A 24,212-nucleotide genomic window follows, 5' to 3' on the forward strand; every position below is an offset into this window, starting at 1 on the left:
CCTTCCATCTTATAAGAGCATGATATTGATCACACAATATATGACCTGCTACAGACAAATTCTCCAAGAGCCAGTCAGCCACACAGAACCAGCATATTCCATCAACATAAAACCTTATGCTGAATTTAACAACTTTAAAGAATAAGACTCAGCACGTCAGAAGCTCTTTACGTGGTTGAGAAGAAAACTTCGCTCTATGCTACAGGAAAAGTAATTTAAATCCATCAGTTTTGCAACAGTCAAAAAAGTTTATGTCAAATAGGAAGCAGAATAAGTGAATATCATCTTCACCCTGCTCGGAATGTTACCAGTAAATGCACTGTAACTAGGTCTCAAAGCTAGAATTGAATTTTGTGTCTTTTTTGTTGACTGCTGAACAAAAGGTGAGATCTTTAATGAATATATTGTGAACAAATTTCTGCATTTCAAAGTTTTTTTTTGGTTAACCCATAGTGCTTTTCACTTTTTCAAAAATCAAAATAATTTTTTTCATTTTTTTGTTAGCCTATTTATAAGGCATACTTCCCCTAAGTGAGGAGTTCATTATATATGTCATTTTCATTACATCAGGAAAAACCTCCTAAGACTTGTAAATAGCTGTTTCTAATACCATCTGATAGCACTATGAGGCACAGACTAGGATCACAGCCAATGCAAAGATATGATCCACATGGTCCATTTATCATCACGATAATCATTAAGAACTCCTTTTGCATTTTCACCACTCTTAAGCATATGAGATCTACAAAAGAATAAACAATTAGAGAAATAAAATCAAACTTTGTATTCAAAGTTATGGCAACTACTCTCTTATGGGTTCTACACATTCCATGTGGAATAATACCAGATGTGTAGTACTCAAAAACAATACTTTTATATGACTGTAAAGAATCACCTTCCACAGGGTTTTGGAAACACACTATATGGTGTTGCCCTCAGCTTACCCAGTCTAACCTCTTCTCCAACCACTCCAGTTGCACTATTTAACCTGGGACAGTGGGATTTATGCAGGGGCCTGTATGAATCAACAACAAAAAAAAAACCCTTCAAAAAAATAATGATCTTGGCTCAACCATATGCTTGTTAAAGTAACCCTGAGGGGAATAAGAAAGCCAAATTTAGAGATAAGGAAGACTTAAAATATTTTGCTTAGCAAACAGAAGAGAGACAATATTAAGGGGGAGACTGGAACAGAAAAGTGGAAAAAAGATAACATGGAAACTTGCTTTTGCTTTCAGCCTCAGCCTTTCCCAACTCTTTTTGACTATCCATACCAGGGAGAGACAGCTTCCGTTGCTGCTTGCTTTTCCTGTAAGAAGTTTAAGCATTGGAATTCCACCCAGCTGATAAATTACATAACAACATTAAGAATACATATTTTATTTTTTTTTAACTATAGTAATGTCTCTGCCGAATTCTGGAGTAAAAGACCTTGGAGAAAATGTTTGTGGTTCATTTCTTGTGCAAACATGGTGAAAAAATGAACCAAAAAGACAGTGGAGCAGCATTATAAAAATAACAGAAATTATTAAATTTTTGAACTTCACACATATCAGCTGTCTAAAAAGGGAAACATATATGAGAAGTAAAAGTGCTGTAAAACAACCAAAGACACATATACAGACATTTGGGTTTTATTTTTGTAAAAAAGGTTCAGATTTATTAGTGCCAATGTATGTTCATTGTAAGGAAACAAAAACTAAGCTAATCTGAGTAGCAACTTACATCAAAGGATATCAAAATAATATTTCTTGTAAGTGAAACATAATACTTCATTTAAACTTGATTCTTGCCAGCTAGAAGTCCTTGTTATCTGTCTATGAAGCCTTTAAAGAAAAGTTGCTACAGTCAAATAGGGTCCTGATAGAACTTGGCACATAAAGAAACAATTCTGTTTTCACCCATACAATACCTCTCACTCCCCTGGAGCAGTCATTCATACAATACTTACATAATGCATATACATTATGACTAAAGTCATGTATGGCGTAAAGCACATAGAATATCTCAGTTCTAAATGTAACATGTCTCTACATCAAAAGCAGGTCACTGTATTTACAGCAGATGATCTTGCTCTGAAGATGGGGCTTTTGCTTGAAGATCCTCTTGTTAATGTACTCTAAGATGACCAAGTTGTCTAATTATTTATCAAATTAGAGGTGTATCTACAGGAAGATCTGTCTGATTGTGTGCAAGGATTCTAAGGCAATAGTAGTAGTTGTTCCACAGGAATAGCGCTGCCATTGCAATCCACTTTCCCTCGAAGCAGTAAAGCCTTCCTTTTCCAGATGCAGCCAGGTACAGTGAGACATTCGTGATCTGCAAACTATTGGCTCAAAAGTCTAAAACTTCTTGGTTTGTTTTTGTTTTTAATGTTCATGGAATAGCACCATAGGAATTCACTCGATATCAAACTAATCCTGGGTCTGTTGTTCTGTTTTGCTTTTTTACCATCACAGATATACTTACTCTCAGAAAAAAAACCCTCTCTTTGGGAAACTTCCCTCTTGGATACTATTACAGCTTCATTTCTGAGTAGCTAAACCAGGCAAAGAGCTCATTCACAAAAAGGTTTGAAGAAATAAAGCTTAGCAGTGTTTTCAAATGTACTGCTGAAAACAAATTCCGTAGGAGGAGTTCAAGATGATCCTTTATTATTTCTCTTTTGCATGGATATTAATTTTGATTCAGGACAGGTTTTCAACTCTTTCAGTCTCTTTCTATATTCAGTGCAAAATAAGAGCACATCATCAGAGATAGCTTACTTAACCAGTAAACCAAGCATTTTCAGATGCTTAACTCTTCAAATTCAGTCAACCAGTGATTGGTCACTAATGATGACTGATGCAACAGTTCAGACTTCTCAGTTATTAGTAAAACAAAATACTCTATAGATCAGTTATGTTTCAGAAGTAGGATTTTCCAGTTTAAAACACTGATAACCTGATATGACAGATGAATTTGTAAAAAATACAGAACAATAAGGGAAGACCTTCTCATTTCATATCTTCTTTCAAGTCCTTGTACACACTCTATGCAGGACACAAAGTCAAAGCAACTAGATAGAAGGACAGTATTTTGAGTGTGTGACCTAAAAGAGCTTTTTTTCCTCCCAGACCCCACACAATTGTCAGAAGGAAGAATGGTCTACAGGGTCATTTCCCTCGAATGCAACTGATTGAATCTGCACGCAGTTCTAGCAAATGTCGAATCATTAACAAAAGCTTTTATATTCTCCCTGCACGCACAGTCCTTTCACAAGGCTTGCAGAGACAGTCAAGTACGGGGCCTGGACTATTCCACTGGGATAGGTGATTTTGTTCTTTTATTTAATTTCAGTCTCTGATCTTGTAAGTCAGCATTTTAACTGAACTTATATTAAACATTTGTGCTAATGAACTTCAATTAAAAAAAAGACACGCCCTCCTTCCTTTTTACTGTGCGTTCTTACTTTCTCACTCTCCTTTTCTGGCATAGAGGTTCTTGTGTTATTTTTTGGTGTGCACACTATCTGGATATTTTATACTTCTGTATCGTATATGAAATCCTTTCTTGTTGATTGTATCATCAGTGTGAAAGTGAAGTAGAAGAGCTTCTCCGGCTGAATAAATTTCTTCTGGTGGCTACAATAAATTAATAAAAAAATAATTTACCTGTCCACTCTGTGTATTTATCCCCTTTATTCACATGTTTTTCTTACAAATATTTCTTTTTTCCTGATATACATCAACGTGTCTCACATGATGCTATCTGACACCATCAGACGGAATACTTCTATCTTATTCAGTTCTCAATTATAGGCTAGGAATTTATTTATCTAGGCAAAGGCTATATGTATGAAAGTATGCTTGCACTGGCACACCTATAAAGAATTGATGAGGACTTGTGGGATCATTGCATCAGCTTTCACAGGGCCAGCAGCTGACAGATCAACGCAAGTCTAAAAGGAGAAATAGGATACAGACTTTTCACGATGTCACCTAGCAATTTCCTCCATCTCTCACAGTTAAAACATGTCAGAGATGCATATAGGATTTCAGGGTTTTCTTAAGGCCCGCATTAATTGCCAGTTTAAGAGCACTTTTTTTTCCCTAAAATCAGACTTAAGTAGTAGATAAACATACTATAAATACTCCCCAACTGCCCCTCCCACTATTAAATGTGGCTTCTTCATTCAAATTGAAAGAATTTTGATGCGATACTTTCTAATCCTGATACATTTCTCTCTATGCAAGGGAAAAAGCTGCTACATGTTTTTGGGGTGCTGATAAACACTCCGCTGCCAGCTCCCTAAAGCTTAACATAACATTACAATACTTAGCTCAAAAATAAGTAAGAATATTTATTGTTGAAAATATTTCAAGGGAATGACTGTACTACAAGCCTGCAAATTTATATTAAAAAAAGAAACCACAAAAAACCTAACAAAATCTGAAGCAGATAATCTAGAATCTTCATTATAAGGTGTAATAACTGTACCTCATACCGTCTTGACCCTTTCCTTCCTCTTCCTTTCTTATTCTTTTTGTCATACAAATAAAAGAAAATGTTTTATACATGATTACTTACCCCAGATCCACAGAATCGACCAAGTCTCACTGCTGTCTTATCATGACCATCAAAGAGCTCCACATAATCATAACCACAGTCTGCCTCTTCTTCAACCTCGAAAGTCTGAAACATTAACTCAACCCGACAGCCATGCTCTGCCACCAGAAGCCAGTCGCAGTCTGCCTGAACTGGATAGTTGTTATCACCAAACTGAGCATGTGAGTACAGATCTTTGGGCTTGGTTTCAGCTTTCAACCGACCACCACACTCTAAACGGATGGGAAAAAAAGGCAAAGAAGCTTATTCAGTGCAAATTAGAGTTTTCTTTTCATAGATGCCCAGTCTCATTCAGGTTGACTGCATTATAATGCCACAAGCAGGCTAATCAAACAAGCTGAGAGTGAAATACTACCCAGCAGAAACACAAATCCATCATTCTGAGTTTTTTACATAAATCATTTCGTAACTAGAGAGACTTCAACATAGGTCGTAATTATCAAGTGAAAGACAAAGACTGGGAACACCAATGCTAAAAGGAATGTGTTTCAAGCGGTATGGCAGCCTTTGAGCAGGCACTTGAGAGGTGTCTGTGGCCAGCAAGACAGTTGCTGTAAGTAAGGTATCCACATTTCAGTGATGACATTTCCACATGTATTAATGACACTTTTTGCAAGTGACAAGGGAGGATCAGCTCTAGCACATGTAGTCAGCTATTAAGTGCAAAAATCTCATGTTTCACAGGAATGTCAGCTTTAACCATACTGTGGCACCTGGAGAGTGAGCTCAATTCTAAGCACCACTGCCAAGCTTGCTACCTTGTTTGCTGTGTAATTCATGGTCATGAACAGGCCTTTCCCTGCAAAAGAGTGTGGCTGGAAGAAAGCTGCTACTACCAGAGAAAGTCTTGTAGCTGAAAGCCTGCTCTTGAGGCAAGACTTTGGCAGGAGATCCTTGCCTTCTCTCAAAACCATTATTTCAGCATAAATCTCTATTTTTACATAGTTGCAAAATGGATGTGGGGCTTTAGAGCTTGTTTATAACTGCTCAAAGACTTCATAATTTAAATATGAATTAGCTTTACTGTATAGTTGAATAAGTTGTTCAAATACAGTTGAATAAATTTAGTCAGTTTGCTGGAGAACAAAAATTGCTGAAAATGCACTGAGCAAAAAACTAAAAATAAATACAGTAGCTAGGACTTTACTCTTTCCAAATATCTTCAGAAGCTATAATTAAAACTATTCTATCCTAAACAGCTAGTGAATTCAGCTTCTACAGTAACTTAAATATATAGGTGTAACACATTTGCCAATTAAAAATACTACTAGAATGTAACCAAAAATAGATGGAAAATTGTACTTAAAGGAAAAAATGCATTGTTTATTGTGGTTCCAAAAGGTGGGTGGAGGCTTTTTTACTTTAGAAAGATTTCAATGCAAACAGAGTAATTTAGCCTTGGTTTCTCATCAAGAACAAATCCTCTTAAAGCACCCAAAAAGCATCAAGTGCAGATGAGCTTGAACAAAAATCTGAGATTCACAAGTTTGGATTCAATTTTTATAAGTAAATGAACAGATAATTCTACCTGCATTTTGATCAAATGTAGATATTATTGACTGATCATTTTATAATAACCTGAAAGTAACTGCAAGATTCAAACATTTCTAAGCTTTGTTGAAGAGACAATTAGTTTGACTTCAGTGTCATTGACTCTACCAACACTAAACATATAATGTTATATATGAGGAGTCACATTTTAGCTGGGAATCAATAATGGTAATTACCAAATCCTTATTTTTTTAAACGTATGGGGTTTTTATTAATAAGGAAATGAAGAAATCAAAACAGGAAATATAAACTACATAAGTAATGCACTACGCATGATCTGTTGTTTAATCTGAAATTTCAAATTTTTTTGCTTTTAAAGAATAGATGGGAGCACGTGATAAAAATTTGTCAAATAAGATAGTTTAGACAGTTATTTCTCATTGATATTCTAATATACTGGGTTTTTCTCCTATTCCTGATTTCATGTACTTCCTTGTTTTTTGGGGGGGGAGGTGTTTGGGGACTTTTTTTTGTTTGGTTTTGGGTGTGTTTTATTTATTGGACTGTTGCCAATATTAGGAACATCTCTCTGCCTCAGACATCAAACAGCTGCTACAGAGAAAATGTTTAATGAACTGTCTGTATTTTTTCCCTCTTCTTGCTACAGTGGACAGTAGCTTAAAGAAAAATTGTAGCCATACCTGACAACCACAGAAAATGGTAATTCCCTTTTCCCTGCCCTTCTCTCATGGATTATAGCCTCATATTTTAGAATAAAGTATTGATTTTAGAAACTACAAGTCAAATTTTCAATTTCATAACGACTAAGTTGTGGTTTCAAAAGTCTGCATTCAGCCTTCACAATGCAGAACTGCATTAGGATGTGTGGGTAGGCACAGAACAGAGAGTGCCACACAGCACTGCTTGCTTAGCCTTGGTACCAGAACCAACCTAACTGCACTATACATACTATACTAACAACCCCATGCAGTGCTACAGGTTGGGGACAGAGCGGCTGGAGAGCAGCCAGACAGAGAGGGACCTGGGAGTTTGGATTGACAGGAAGCTGAACATGAGCCAGCAGCGTGCCCAGGTGGCCAAGGTAGCCAATGGCATCCTGGTCTGTATCAGGAACAGTGTGGCCAGCAGGTCCAAGGAAGTGATTCTTTCCCTGTACTCAGCACTGGTGAGGCCACACCTGGAGTACTGTGTCCAGTTCTGGGCCCCTCAGTTCAGGAAGGATATTGAGGTGCTGGAGCAGGTCCAGAGAAGAGCAACGAGGCTGGTGAAGGGACTCAAGTACAAGTCCTATGAGGAGAGGCTGAGGGAGCTGGGGCTGTTCAGCCTGGAGGAGACCTCATCACTCTCTACAACTCCCTGAAAGGAGGTTGTAGCCAGGTGGGGGTTGGTCTCTTTTCCCAGGCAACTATCAGCAAGACAAGAGGGCATGGTCTCAAGTTGTGCCAGGGGAGGTTTAGGTTAGATATTAGAAAGAATTTCTTTACAGAGAGGGTGATCAGACATTGGAATGGGCTGCCCAGGGAAGTAGAGGATTCTCCGTCCCTGGAGATTTTTAAAAAGAGACTGGATGTGGCACTTAGTGCCATGGTCTAGTAACCACAGCAGCAGTGGATCAAGGGTTGGACTTGATGATCTCAGAGGTCCCTTCCAACCCAGCTGATTCTATGATTCTATGATCATGTTTTCCACACACAGGTATGGCTGCTCTGCTTTAGGCATGATGCACACATCTGACTGTAAAGAAATATGTACAAGTTTCAGGTGAAAGATTTTTTCTAGATCAGCTAAGGAGCGAAAATCCTCTCGTTTCCTGACCTTTCTAAGGACTTTTAGGCTTCTTACAGACATAAGAACAAATCAAGCACTAGTGTGCTGACTGTTTAACAAGCCAGACAGATGGGAAAAGCTTAAACCCACACCATCTGAACTAGTGAAATGAGATTATAAATGTGATTCAACACTGCCATACTGAATTATTAGAGTTATTTTGGAAGCAACACAGACTCTTTAAACCGAGTGACATCTGAGATGCCCAAATTTGTCTGAGATATCCTCCCAGCATTGACAGATAGAAATAGGACCTACAGCAGATCTGCAACCTCCTGCAGCAGTGGCTGGAGGCCAGGCATCATAAATGATGCTGTCCAGAAGAGAGCTAGATGTCTGTGTTAGGGCAAACAGATCACTCCCTGAGCAACGATGTTTAATGTTCTGTCAGGAGCATTTTTTTGAATTCCTCATGGTTGGGTTATGCCTTTTCTGAGAGGTGAAAATATGACAGAATCTCTTTCTAAAACTATGTTGCACCTTCAAAACAGCATTTTATAAGTTTTTCTCCACTCAGGGAAGCCTTTCTATCTAACCTAGTTTTTGAAACTTTACTTCATGTACTGCCACATTTTTATCCTGTTTTCTGAAATATTAAATGAAAATTTTGAAATTGGATATTACTTCAAGCCAAAAAGTGCCTCAAAAGGGAACTAAACATCAACAGCATCTACTGGAGTAAGAGGCTATTAAGCCATGAAGATGCCAGGAATACAGGAGGAGAGACATCTCTGGGCATAGCATCCATTTATTCTTTTTCTGCTGTTATGTTGCACCAGTCCTTTTATTGAGGGAGTTCTGCCAACAGGTCAAAAGTGAAGGGAGTAGCTTCCTCAGCATTCTCTATCTGTCCACACAGTTATGCAGGATCAATCAATCTTGTCTACTTCCATTACATACCATCAATTATTATTTGCTAGAAAAGACAGACTAAGGAAATACAATCCACTGTCCATTCACTTGTTAGGTGCCTATTCATTCACATGTGTCCATAGCACAGAGGTAAAATTCTCACAGAGAATCTGTGTTTGGCTCAGCACTGCAGGAAAAGACTGCAAGATCTGAACTGTCTCTCAGTCAAACACTACCTCCAAACACATGCTGGTGGTGCATGTTCATCTGAGTGAGTAGTCTGTGCAATAGCAACTGACAGAAATAAATGTCCTCTCTTAAGGAGAGAAACTTTATAGTTTTTTACCACATTCTTAAAAACTGGGTAGATTTTACTCTTCACAGTTTCTCAGAAAAGCATTATTGTGCCTACTAAAGCACATAAAATTCAGCAAGTCGTAACATAACTCGCAGTCTTTAGAAGTTAGGGAGTGTACATCTGAACTTCCTTCACACATTGACTGCTCCAATTCTGGAAACTGAAGTGGGTAGAATAAATGAGACAGTAGTTTTACAACACTAGATTCTAACAAGAGTTCAGACCTTTAACTATATACCCCGAGGTAATTAAAAAAAGATTAATTATTACCACTTCTATCTAATTTTGCATGTAAGGGAAATGGTTACTGCAGTAGGGAAGGCAAAACATGCCATGCTTGTAAAAGAGGATTTTCCATGAGAAAAACAAATTGAAATACAGGTAGCTAAATTTTTCACTTTCGAGGCCCAGATCATGAGTGAAGAGTTTATATACTGTTGTCTACTGTCTTTCTCTGAAAGGGAAATTATATAACTAAAGTTTTAAAATTATCTGTAACAAGGCAGAAGAGGAAAAAAAAAGAAAAAAAACAAAAAGGAGAGAAAATGCCAGTATTGATACATAGGGATTTGTTAGCTGAGCACTATGCATCAACTTGATGAATACTCTGGGTGATATCAAGTTACATTAAAAATTACTAGTCATGTTGGTTACTATCTTCTATTAACAACTGTTAGCTGTCATTAAACCTTATCTAGTAGTACAGATATTTATGAAATATTTTCTGCATTAATATTTAATGCCAAATACTGGATGAATAAGAATGAACTTTGAAAATTAAAGACAGACATTACAGTTGAAGATGAAAACAACGGCCAAAAAACCCCCAAATCCCCTCATCTTACAACAGGCACTGGAAGTTCAGAGATTCAGCACTAGGGGCCACTGTAAGCCAAGTAATGTCGGGGAAAGAAATGTACACACTGAAAATGTCCTAAGAACTCTATCAATGCAATTGCAAACCACTACTTTCAATTTCAGTGATTTCTCTCAGAGAAGAAAATTAAATGGTAAATATGAAGGACATTACATTTTAAGGGTCCTAAGAAAGTTTCAGTATTATTTTTTTTCTTATTCTTCTTCAGCTTGTCTTTCCTTTTTAGCACTACTGGAAAGAAATAGTTGTTTACACAAACCCCAGATTTTTGTTTAAGTTAGAACAGGGAAGTAATGGAGGTGCATCACATGTCCCAGTTAAGTGTTGCCATTACAAATACAGTGAAAAGCTACCAAATCTTTTCGGAACTCACGTCATGAATCCTAAGGAATATCTCTTTGATTTTTTGATCAGACTTTGTTTCAAAATCTTTTAATTGCTTACCTATGAGAGAGAGAGACAGGGAGAAAGAGACATCTAAAATATTAGAGAATACTTTCTACAGCCTCAGACTATTCCTACTGTGCTTAAGGTTTCATTAGATTCAGTTGTAACATTGTCTTATCTGTGAACTCAACCCATTCCTATAAAAGAAGTATCTGAATATCTTCCACTAAAGAACAAAGGGCAAGTTATTAGTAAAGCACATCCTGATTTCTGACCTGTAGAGTGTGTTGCTTGGAAGCCTTTTCTTTGCACTGATGCATCAGAAATAAAGCGGAGAAACATTTTGTTTCCAGTAGCAATAAGAGGATCTGGTATCTTATTGCCACATAAGCGCCCAAGGATTGGTGATTTTTCACTTTCACCATCAAACACTTCCAAGTGGTCATAAGCACATTCTTGATGTTGTTCTATTTCAAATTCATTGAACATCTAGGAGAAAAAGAAAGTAAAATTATCCATTGTGCTACTGCGTTTATTGTACTTACACAGTACATATGTTAATCTGCTTTAGCATACAAAGATATAGTTAAGATGACAGATTTAACATTACTGCCTCTACAAGCCTGTAGCTTGACTAACATATTGATCTTGAGAAGGAATAACAGTTAAGACTGAACTTCAAGAGTGCATCATCCTTCATATAGAAAGGCATTAGAATCTTTATAGTCAACTATTATCTATAAGGGAACATTAAATCTAGAATACAGTGGCCTTTCTATTGAATTTGCACTGTTTGTAGGATTATTCCAAATTTCACACAACATTCAAAACAGCAAAAAGTCAGAAATTACTACTCCCTTGCATAGTTGAGGATCAGTTGAAACATCTGCAAAACATAATGACTTCCCTCTGTTTTTTAAAACTTACATTTCACTGCAGCTAAAGCCTTTGAGAATGACATTTCCACATGAAGGGTTATGCATGGAAGTTATATTTTCTAATCTATTATCTAGAGATCTATTTTTTTATTATTACAACACTAACAATGTTTCAGGCTGTGCCCTCCATACTAAGGTCACCTTTTTGCTAGCAAAAGCATTGTGAAAAATAACAAACTTATGTTGGCTATTTAATAGAAAAAGCTTCAGGCATTTCTAAAAAATGTATGCCATACCTGACAGAAACTGTTAACACACACACAACTAAAACCCCCTTAAAAACAGAAGGGTGTCTTCCAAGAATAGACTGATTTGAACAAATTTATTTCAAGGGTCATCTAAGAGTTTTCAGATAAGACTTTTTGAACAGGGCTAAATGTCAACAGGAAACCTAAAACACTGAAAAGGAATATACATATATCTCTTCATAAATTTTCAGAGTAACCTACAATTTAAGGTGAAATTCAATATCTACTTTTTTCATTAAAATAGCATAAAAACACTGAGTATAAATTCTCTTATGAGTAGTCATATAGATAACCATTTATTAAAAAAAACACAAAAGATTAAGAAAAATAATTAAAAGGAATAAAACTAATCAAATACTGAGCAAATATCGTCATTAAGCATTCTCTTTGGGATACCAAAGCAAATGACTTACCAAATCCCTTGTGGAATCCAGACAGTGTGAAATGTGATGGTAATTTATATTAACAGTTGACCTGAAGAGCTAACACAATGTTGTTTGCCCAAAGAGCTGCAATATTCAGAAAAAAACTTTTGTTTTGTGAAGAGCCGTATGATACAGTGAATGCAGGCCAATTTCACAGGAGAATTTTGGGGTTTACATTAAGGGACTGAAACTGCAGAGGCAGTGAAAACAGCTATACAGCAGTCCCTCCTGCTACTCTTTAATTGTGGTCAGCCATCCTACTTTTATGACGTCAAGTATGTGTTGTCATTTACACCTAAATAAAATCTGATTAATTAAAAAAAACACAGAAAGTTAAGAGACTAAATCTCAGTAAGGGAGTTAATTATACATAGTATTGAGTCAAGTCAACTTGGACTCGAGACTAAATCTCAGTAAGGGAGTTAATTATACATAGTATTGAGTCAAGTCAACTTGGACTCACTGGGAGAAATAGATGTAATCCAAGAGCACCCTGCGGAGCCTCGTTTTGTTTTAGAGGAAAATAATATCATTTTTATTCACTTCTTATCAACATTAAAAAAACCAAACAAAGCAACCACTCTCCAGGAAGGACATCTCACCATGACCTGTAAGACAAACCTATTATTTTTAATATTTTACTTCTCGCTGGGATTCCCAAGCATGCACAAACACAGTACATGCTATATTGCGTCCCACAAAGATGACCACAAAACAATCCTAAATCTGTTGTGAGTACAGCAACTGATTCTAGTAATTGCAAAGAGAATCAAAGGAATTTTTTTTTAAAGGAAAATCAGATCTTAATATGCGTAGTCTTTTAAAAGCTCAAAATGCCTGATATCTTAAAACACTCAAAGAGAGTCTCTATTTCTTGCATAATCAGTCAGTTCCTAGCAGATTTGAAAGAGAAGAACTGACACACACTTCCCTTAAACATAACTGAATAGTTGCTGTCAATAGATTTCACAAATGATCTAATACAGTTGTTAGTATAATTAAATCACACCCTGTCTTCCTGGGACAAATACTTTTGAATTCCTACCCCACCATGACTACAGTCCTCATTTGAATTGTATTCTTAGTGGGAATGGTGTTCAGAAATGTTACATACTGCTTCTGAACATCGAGCCCCTTCTATCTGTACCACTCAGCTGAGTAGATATGTTGGTAGCACTTATGGATAGCTGCCTGAACGGGACACTTAAGTTTGTCTCTTATAAACATCCGGCTGATTAGGTTGTGAAAATTGGTCCCTCTGCTTCACACATTTTCAAAACCATCTTTATCTACATGTCTCATTTAAAACTTCTGAAGCATATATCTATTTTTTCATAGACTTCTTAATTGCACTAAATGCTTAACTTTAGTCTGTTCAGGAAGAGACTTTTCAATGATTATCAGAGTGAGAGCAGTCACAACAAAATATTAGGTTCTGTACAAACACCCCTCTCAAAAAGGAAGCACAATGCCATAATTAATATGGATTGCTATCATGAAAAAAACAATTCTCTCCTTGTTCAGTTTGAACAAATCACCTATGACAAGTAAACTTAAATACAGTGTGAAAGTCCAAGAAAAAGTATTGATCCATTGTGGAATTATGGTTAATAACATACAATACCAATACAATAATATTATTGATATGGCACCTTGCTGTACAATAGAACTTAAAGATATTATACACACAGAATTTAGTAATTGACCTTACTGGCTTGCACAGAAGAGCTGATCTCAGACTCCAAATCATTGAGATATTTTTGAAAATTCTATCTGAATGTTGAAATTTTGCCTGCTGAGATTATAAGTACTGGAAAAGCTTTTACAGCAACATGCCCATGCCTGTGCCTGGTTGGCTTTGGTTTATTCAGCCAGAATGTTTGCTCAGAAGCAGCAGTAGGAAGGTCGCCTGAATCAAAAACCTATTTTTCACCCTTGGAATGGGCAGAACATGCACACCGCTCATTTTCCACCCTCCGCCAACTGCCTAGCATAATTTAACTGTTTTACTTTTGGTGAGCAGGAATCAATACACAATCTCACATCAGCACCAGCACCAGTAACAGGAGTATAGTGTTTAACCCCAGTCAGCAGCACGTTGCTCACTTCCCAACCAGTAGCACTGGGGGGAGAATTGAAATAGTAAAAGATAGAAAACTCATGGATTGAGATAATGACAGTTTAATAGGGGAAGCAAAAGCTGTACACACAAACAAACCAAAACAAGGAATTAATTCACTGCTTTCCATGGACAAGTAGGTGTTCAGCCATCCCCAGGAGAGCAGGGACTCATTACACATAACAGTTCCTTGCAAAGACAAATGTCACCATTTCAAACATCCCCCCTTCCTCTTCCTTCACCTCCATTTTACATATTGATCATGATGTCATATTGTATGGAATATCCCTTCAGTCAGCTGGGGTCACCTGTCCTGGCTGTGTCTTCTCCCAGTCTTCCACGCACTCCCAGCCTCCTCACCAGCATGGCGGTAGGAAAAGCAGAAAACGCCTTGGCTCTGTGTAAGTACTACTCAGCAACAAGAAAAACAGCCCTATACTATCAACACCGTGTTCAGCATAAATCCAAAACATAGCCCCATACCAGCCACCGTGAAGAAAATTAACTCTACCCCAGCCAAAACCAGCACAAGGGGTTAGAGTTTGGCTAAAGTCAGCAGTTATGAGATTACAATATCCCTTTCATCCTTGCATCAATACTGCCTATTGCTTCTACCTCTCTGAAGTAGAGACAGCTCTCTCCTTAACTTTATTTGCTCCAAAACTGTCATAAAATCAATTTATCATATTTTAAAATATGTAAGGCCAGCTTTTTTTGTGGCTGTTCCCTGAGTACAGAGGGACAGTGAAGGAACACTGGGACTGAGCTCAAAGCAAAAAGCCCCCTAGGTAGGACCATTCCTTCAGCTTTGTACAGAGGCTACATAACCTCCATAGACCTGTAAAGTTCTCTGCTAGCCTGTCTTTAGCCACCAGCATTGTCCTCAGCCAGCTGGACACAAAATTCATAAATCTAATCCGGTCTGCTCTTCTACTCATGCTAAAATTTGGAGCCACTTATGCTAAAATTTGGAGTCACTTTTAAATGAGAAATCCGGATTCTTGGGTTTTTTGCATCTTCTTTTCCTCCTCAAAAAGTACAGACCAGAAATACAAAAAGTGTGTGTTAGGGGACTGTTCATAACTCAAATCTGGCTTTTTCTGGAGTTGTTTAAATGGCCTCTGCCACATTTGTCGAAACTTTGCAGAAGTTTTATGAGTTGCAACAATAATACAGTAAAGTCTGACAGGAGGAAAAGTATTCCTCCTGCCTTCTACTGTCCAGAATATTCCCAATCACTATAAACTTGAACGATAGCTCATGATATTGAGTAGTCCCTGTTGGCCAGAAATGGACAGGAGTCAGCAAGTTTCTAAAATAGTTTACCTCTGGGATGCAAACTGATGGTAAAGTTTAGTAACAGTTTCATACAATTGAGCAGTCATTTGAGAAGCTGGCTTGGTGGAAGAAAAGATAAAAAGGAAGAGTCACCAGAAACTCACCAATTTGACCCTCTGCCCAGGGGTGGCACTGATTTCCCATGTGCACTCCTTTCTGCTGGGATACTTGTCAGGCCAGTTGGGACTCGTGATGATACCATTGGGACTGTGGATCTTCTGTTCACACTCAGCTGTGCCAACAGTGATAGCATCAGTTAGTCTGGGGTTCTGCATTCAGAAGTAGCCAAAAAAATACTATATTTTTCAGGGCACCCACTGAATGGAAAGGATCTAGAGAAAGACAGGTAAGGACGCTCTTCAGTGTGCACAGTCATGTTCTTCCCATCAGGCACACACTTAACAGCATTAACCCAGCATGCCTGTTTATTGATTGCTGTGAAACATACACTGTTGTTTACAATAGATGGCCTTTTTTTGGAAAAAGTATTATAAAGGAATAAACATAAGATAAATATTAAAAATTAATCAAATATTTTGATATTTCTCCCATCCTACATACAACTAATTATGTAAATCTATATGAAAAATCTTTCTACTCCAACTACAAAAGAAATTTCTTGAACAATTTATTTTTTTCTATTCTTGCTAATTTTCATATTGCAGCTACAGAGCAATCATTTTGATTTCTTAACAACAGTTTCTATGGATATATATACAACGAGAGAACAGCTAAGACTAAACTGTATTTAAGAGGAACAGCTTAGTCATTCACATTGTAACTGAACCACTAGCACACAGAACTAAAAGAAGGCATTTTTGTATTTATTTTTTTAACAATCTCAAATTGCTTTCTAAATATCATTCTAAAACCAGTGAAAATGCAAATTATTCACAAAGGGTATGTCTTTAGTCAAACTAAATCTATGCTAGAAAACAACCTTGAGAAATTGCAGTAGCTTACATGATATTGCACACTCAAGGTTCATTTGCAGATAATCTAAATTCTATTTAAGTCTCAAAGCCTACTGTTTCTTGGAGGTAGCCACACCTCGAGGCAGCCAACAGGAAGAAAGATACATAGGGATTTGACTGGAACTCAGATTGTCTGAATATGTCCCCTAAAATAAACCTAGAAAGGGTAGATGGTTTCAACCTGACTTTGAGGAAACTACCTGCTACTGATAGGAGCAAATGACAGCTTTACCAGACTTCTCTCCAGAAACTCTACCCCTGTGTTTAATACAACCTTAGATAATACTCTATCAGAACTTTAAACATTCTACATTTCATAAAACTGTTAAAAGTAGCACTCTCTGCCAATGATCCCAAGTTTTCCAAACTGCATTCCTGTGGATGTCAAACTCAGCCCACATAAATGCTGGGGATGAAGGTGATGGGAAAGGGGAGGGGTGCTGGAGTGCTTAAGCTAAAATGTCTAAGATCCATTACCAAGATACTTTTTCCTTTCTTTTGTTTGAAAGGAGAGCTGCAGAAAGCTTTCTGCAAGACAGTTGTGTAATCAACCGTTCAAATACCTTACTACTTACCTTCTTTACAGTCATGTTTATTTTCATGTAGCACAAATCCATTTCGGCACTGGCAAACATAACTTCCTACTGTGTTGATGCACTCATGCTGGCAGCCACCATTGTCCTTCGAACACTCATCCTTGTCTACAAAACACACAAGAAGGTTGAGTGAGCATCACAGCCAGCAGTAGACCTTTCACCAAAAAGGTTGAGCAGAGAATTTGAGTCCAGAAAAGGAAAATCTATGGCACTGTCACTCTTCTCAGTAAGGCAGTTTCATGGTACCTTAGTTCTAGACACTCATTGCTCAGCCTACAAACTTGTACCACAGCACAAAGAGTCTGTCTCATCTTTCTAGGAAATGAGAATTAGTTCCTAAGGGAGTTCCTAAGCTAGAACAAAGGACATAAGAGTTACCAGCTTTTACTCTTTCAAGTGGTCTAGCTGGTAAACGTTTCATAAATATCCAAACTTTTATTTTACTTAACAATGGCAGTGTAGTTTATGGACAACACATAAAGCATTCCAACTTTATGCAAATTCCACAGTTTAATGGTGGTATGTTCAAAGGAACACAGGGCAAACAAGACTTTAACCTCTACATTACTAAACATGTAAGAAGAGAAGGATTTCACATCAACTTTCTAATAAGTTTCTTTCTTTTTCCCCAGCAGAGTGACAGTGCGCTTAACTTTTAATGAATCTGGACATTACAGAACATCACAAAAAGAAAAACATTTCTTTAAAAAAAAAAAAAAAAAATGGCATTAGTTAGTTCAAGATATACAATGTAGCATGCAGTTCTCTTTATTAACATATAATCCTTCAAAAGAGCTTTTAGTGTGTTAGAAATAAAGCAGAGAGTAGCAGAGGAAATATGACCTGCATTAAACAGCTACAAATTCATTGCATGGAAAAAAGCCAAACTAGATTAACAGGCTGTCATTCTAACAAGAGGCCTCAGCTGCCACCCTTCTATGTCATTCAGCTGTTCCTGTTTTAGTGAGGCTGGTCCTTTTAAAAGAGGCAGACTGCTCCTAACATATGTACACATACATGTATATATGTATGCACATCCATATAACTATATACATATAGACACATATATATATTCTTAGATATAAAAATATGTCTATATATATAAATACACACATATTTTAAAACCCCTGTATTTTACACAACGTGTCATTTCAACATGCAAAAGAGAGGAGGAAAAAGAGCAAAGAAACTGTGGTCATCAAAGGGGGCTGGTTTAACAGGTTTGAAATGCAGAGCATTTACCCCCTTCAGCCTTATGTACCTTGAAAAGCAGCAAACATTGTCTTCAAACAAGGCAATGTGATATTTCAGACTTTAGTAGGTACAATAAGAATTTATATAGATTAGAAGACACTATGGATAATTTAATTCTCTTTTCATTGTCTTACTCATGCATTTTTTCTCTGTCCTTATTGATGCTCATATTTAGTAACACAACAAAGGAAGTTTGCATTATATTTGCATATGTATCGACTTCCTCTGCCAAAGTGTATGCAACTCTGCCAAAACGCAACACTTTGCTCATTGACTTGCAGGTCTTTCCATAAAAATCAGCTTCTACTTATAATACATGATGATAATGTACATTTATACATAAATTCTGCAAGTCAAACCCAAGCATCCACTGCATTTTGTTCTATAAATCTCAAATCTGTTTGCACTGAAAGTTTTTGGAAGCTTTCTGGAAATGTGAACAGATTTGAAGATTAAGAAACAGTTGAAAACATAGGTACCTCATACATTCAAAGACTTATAGTTGTCATTTTGATGATGAAAGAAGCATAAAAGCTCCACAATGCACTGCTTATGCACTCTACAATGCAAGTCTCAAACCGAGGTAGTAAATCTATGTAATTTCAAACCAAAGTTATAATCTTTCACCTTTGCAAAAGTAAGCACCATCATAAATTAATTCCACATTACAAGTGAAGAACAGTAACAAGCAATTGAGAAATTAGAAATAATACAAACAAAACTCTAATTTCCTCCTAAGAATTAGTTTGCAATTTTCCAACAAAATAACAAAATAAAAGGAAGGCAAGTTCAAAATGCATTCAAGTTAGGCTTTCAAATACAGAGTAGGTGCATGAATTCAAAATAAAAGCCCTGTTCATTTTCATCTTCCACCAACCATGCAAAACATTCTGAGAAGTATTGTAGCATTAAATAAGCTTATATTCTATAAATTAATCTCTAATAAGACAAGTGCATAAAGCAAACAGTCCTATGTTGGATCTCCTCAAATAAAATAATGGACAGAAGGTAGACAGGAGAAGTTTTGGAACACATTTGAACTACAATTACTTGTACATGGTTAATCAAGGATGCAACTGTTGAACAAGCCTTCCTCACACTTCATAACTGAGGACAGACTTTCTGTCAAATTGATTGCCCAGTTTCAAAATTTGTGAAAAAAACAATTAGTCTGCATTAGTTCCAAGAACAAATGTTTTGCCATGTAAAAACAAAGCCATTTGTTATGCTGACAGATGGAAATGAGAACCCCCAGTTTTGAATGGATACTTTCCTTCTTTTCTCATTTCAGTACTCAGAAGAGGGAAAGATCCATTCTCAACAAAATGTTAGACTGAATCATTCAGAGGACAAATGGTCGTACCTCTGAGACCCTCAGAGGCCACCAGTCTGTGATTAATACGTACTCGGCCTGAAGGGACCTGTATCAAATCCTCGCAAGATTCAAAAACAAAAATTTTCTCTTTGCAGGCAGCTTTCTTGTCTGTGGAAAAAAATGTACCAGGATGGCACCAGAGATGAGTTTGTGCTCAAGGCTAGAAATATTCTAGCTTTCTATTTTTAATTGCTCAATGAATCATCACCCAAGAAAAAATGTCCCAAAAAACCTTATTTCATCAAACATCATGTATCTTTTGAATGATCACGCAAAGAATCATGTTTATTTAAAACACTGAAGTAACTCTGAAACTTATGACAAAGGGAAGCAGTTTAATGACATATTATCACTGATCCTTAGGTTATCTTCTCAGAAAGATCACAGAAAAAAAAATAAAGTGGGGTGGATTTTTTAATATATATTATTAATATTATTATATTTTTGGCATTATTTTACACTCCTCTAGTCTTACAGGCCCAGCAGATTGCTAGGGCCTGCAGGGACTGGCTGCTAGGTCATTGTCTTGTAACAAAAGCAGAAGAGAGAGACAGAGAAAGACAGAAAAAAAGAGAAGAATAAAACCCCAATTACTCAAAGTTTTATTATTTATTTAATTTATTTATTTATTTTATTTATCCAATTCCAAAACTGTTTATTAAAAGTGTTAAAAAATTAATATATCATTACTTCCTAGTTTCCTCTCTTTATCCAATAAACTTGATTACAAATATACAATAGCATCTCTGTAGATCAGCTAGATCCCTGCAACAGCTCCCAGCTGAGCTTTCTTCAGAACTGTCCCATCAAATGAAAATTTTACAGAATACTGGAAAAAAAAGTTTTTCTCACTTTCCAGTAGCACCTGTCTGGCTGTTAGCACTGTTTTACAGCCAAAAATGTAATTACATGTTGTCTTGTATCAACATAAATACCTTACTAATGCAGGTCATCTGTTGCCCTATGTCACTGTTTGCTTTCACAGTTTATCACAGTAGGTTCCAACCACCCAAAAACTGCTTTCTGTCTTCTAAGCTGGAGCTGGGCCATGCTTTCTCAGCTCTGGCTGTGGCTGCAGAATTCACCACCAAAAGAGTTGCAAAAAAAAGAGAAATTCTTTGGCTGTGCTTGGGGAACATATTACAGTTCCTAATCTTCACACTAATCTGACATATCCACCTTTTTCTCTTGCTGAGCATTGCTTATGCCCTTTACTGAATAGAGTGCAAGATACAATGTTTTACTCATTACATTTTTTTCATTATATATGTCTTTATAACTCTTTACACATATTATTGTGATTTAATTAATAAAATTGGTAAATGCCTCCAGCAAGTATCTAAGCATTTGTACCCAGATATCATTCTTAAAGGTATTGCATTCTGAAGATTTATATATATATATATATATATAAATATAGGCAAAATCCCCACATTTCATCAGCTGAAAAGTTATCAGTTACCAACTCCCAAAAGTCAAAATGCTGGAAGTCTCAGGTCTGTTCTTCGTTGATATTTCAGTAGCCTATTATGCCCATATTAAGGAATTCAGGGGTAAGAAAGTCTCAGTGTTTTCTGACAGCCCTAAGGTTTTTGTCTGATGAATTATTTGCAGATGACATCCTCTTTCTAGGTACTTTATGTTTGGAAGTTTGATTTGTTTCAAGCATTAAAAAATTGTCAAATATTTTCAAATGGAGAAAGGTAACTTAGCAGAATAGAATCTGCTAGAAATTAGAAAAACTGGAAGAGAATTGAGAAAAAATAAAAATAAAATACAAAGTATCTGGACTCATATGAAACAAGAGAAGAGATTATGATAAAAATGCATTATGAAACGGTAAATTTATATGCTTACAGAATTAAAGACTATTTATATCAAATTATCTCTTTTTTTCTTGAAGGGAATTAGATATATACTATATCAAGGACACATCACATATTTCTATTAATTAAAAAAAAATCAGTTCAGATTTATCCCTGACTAATTAATTTTTTCTAGTGATTTATCCCTGACTAATTAATTTTTTCTAGTGATAAATGATGTAATTTTTTTTTTTTTTTCAATTACCAGGAAAAACCTGTTTTCACCTTATGAGGGAAAGGTAAGAAAATTTCATCCAGAACTGAAAAATACAAGAGAAACAACAGCTCTGAAGGATTACAAGCTGATGCTTTGTACTCTATGACTTATAGTCTAGTCTTTCCCCAAGATACAGCATTGGTGTGATTTCTTCCTAGAACTCATTCATGATAGTAAAAAAATCATTTAAGCAGCCAATAAAATAAATAAGTACATATGTGACGATGAACTACCACTTCAAAGAAAACCAAAATTTAACTGACTATAAATGTGTAAATGTTCAGCAAGTCCAGAAAACACAACTTCTGAACCACAGAGCTTACACAAATTACAAAGCTATCATTGCCAATCTTATGTGACATAGCTCTATAGATCTTGAAAAGATTTAACAAACTTCATTTGCAGTTTTTAGAACTTGAACATATCAATCCTTATTTCTGTAAAAAGTCAAAATACGTGACAATTATGAGGCCTACATAAAATAACTTGTTGAGTAAGCATTTCTAGGAAGTGTTTCATCTAGGAAGAAGCTCTGTGTGCACACATGTTTTTACTACAAATAGAAGGAAACCTTGAAAGTTTCTTGCTATTGTAGACAATAAATTTAAAAGCAAAAACTGTTACTATAGGTAAAGATGGATCTGTAAGACTATGACCAAAGAAATGTGACTACTAGAAAAAAAAATATACTTTAGAGAGGGTAAAATGTTTGTTAATGTCTTTCCATGAGATGAAACACCCTTTTTCATCTTTCATAATTGCTTAATAAAAATATTAAATAATAGGAAACATTCAAAGTCTAAACTGTTTGTCTTAGTATTTTTTCCCTTTCCAAACCACCTCACTTATACATTATACTTCTTATTACCTAGTCATAATGATGAGTTATTAACAGTAACCAATTAAATCACTTCAGTTTTCATAAAATATTTTAGCAAAAAATTGCTCATAATGGTAGCATATTTTACTACATGCTAAGGATTCTCTAGATTCAGATTTTTAACTGCTATCAAAAAAACCTGGGGCACAATTCAACTCCCAAATTCTTCTATGGGACATCCAGTTTAGGGAAGTGGGCAGATGGGACTGGTTTTTTGTGTTGTTTTACACAAGATAACATACCTCCCCATATGTGTGTGTGTGTGTGTAAACACACAGGAATAACACAAAGCAAAATTTCTCGACAAGCACCGAGTGGTATCCTGCCAGAGTCAGATTATTATATTCTAGTCTCAATGGGTAATTGCAGAGACAACTGTTGTGCAAATATTTCCTCACATCTTAAGCTTCACTCATGTCTAATTTTATTCAAGAATATATGTCCTTATATGACATAAACTTCCATCACTCTGATCTGCCTCAGTAAAACTACACTCGTAAATAAAAAGATTTTTGCAAGAGCAAGATCTTAAACTCCATTCTTCTGCAAAACATTAAGAAGTGCAAAGTTTGGCACAAAAGTACCCATAATGTTAAACAAATGTTGTAGCACAGTGGTCATTTCTCAACAAATGGAATATATTAAGAGACCTGAGTAGAAAAAATGCAAGTGTACATAGTATGGAATTGGTATCATATTACAACTGGGATTTGAAAAAAATAGCAACAAAACTTTGGATAAAAGAAATCTAACAAAAATGTAGGAATACAGTGAACTTACTTTCTTACTCTGTATCCCACAAAGTTTATTTGCTTCTGCTGTTATTTAAATATATATATATGTTCATATATTTTCTACAGCCATCACAATTCAGAAGGGTATTTTAAGACAGAAGAAGGGTTTATGCTTATGTAAATAAAACAAATTCAAAGCTATCAGGAAAACCATAAACAAAAAGGTATACAAGAGCAATTTTCTATACCTGAGAAGAAGTGTGCCTTGAAGCCTTTTTTTGACACAGTGTTGTCAGATCGGAACTCAATTCGCATGTTGTTGTACTGAGAGGTGATAACTTCAGGCACTTCTGTACCACAGAATTTACCGTGTAGCTTAGAATCAGAAGAAAGGCCACTACGAATCTCTACATAATCATATTTGCAAACCTGAGAAAAGAAAGGAAAGAAAAAATTTTGTCTATCCAAAATAAAAGCATGAAGTTGTTTACAAATGTCAGAACTCTGATTGGTATATGCTGCTTAATAATACATGACTGAAAACATTTGTTAATTCTTACAAACACTCACTGACTTTATGCAAGAACATTTTAAGGTCACTAACACATAACAATACTATGAATTACATTCAAAATTATATTTTTATAGATACTCATCTCTATTTCATGTCTAAATTTCAAGATGCTTAGTAGTATTTCTATTTAATCTAAAAAGTAAACATTCCATTGACAGTAAACTAAAATCTGGAACCATTCACCCTGAAAATTATACCTGTTTGTTGCTATAAATGACATACCTTGAACCTACAAACTTTCTACTGCTTGCATC

At 36.0% G+C, this 24,212-nt stretch overlaps 1 protein-coding gene across 1 annotated transcript in view; it reads right to left on the minus strand.

The window, feature by feature from the left end:
• Positions 1–1,632: 1,632 nt before the first annotated feature.
• TLL1 (tolloid like 1) overlaps positions 1,633–24,212 on the minus strand; it is a 131,953-nt gene continuing 109,373 nt past the window's right edge. The window contains 6 exon segments of the mRNA XM_032686652.1: positions 1,633–3,623; positions 4,570–4,820; positions 10,697–10,910; positions 15,594–15,721; positions 17,039–17,164; positions 23,633–23,813. Coding sequence (XP_032542543.1) covers positions 3,489–3,623; positions 4,570–4,820; positions 10,697–10,910; positions 15,594–15,721; positions 17,039–17,164; positions 23,633–23,813 — 1,035 coding nt within the window. The 3' untranslated portion in view covers positions 1,633–3,488.

Source organism: Chiroxiphia lanceolata, chromosome 4 (assembly GCF_009829145.1).
Source record: "Chiroxiphia lanceolata isolate bChiLan1 chromosome 4, bChiLan1.pri, whole genome shotgun sequence".
NCBI classification, from domain to species: domain Eukaryota; kingdom Metazoa; phylum Chordata; class Aves; order Passeriformes; family Pipridae; genus Chiroxiphia; species Chiroxiphia lanceolata.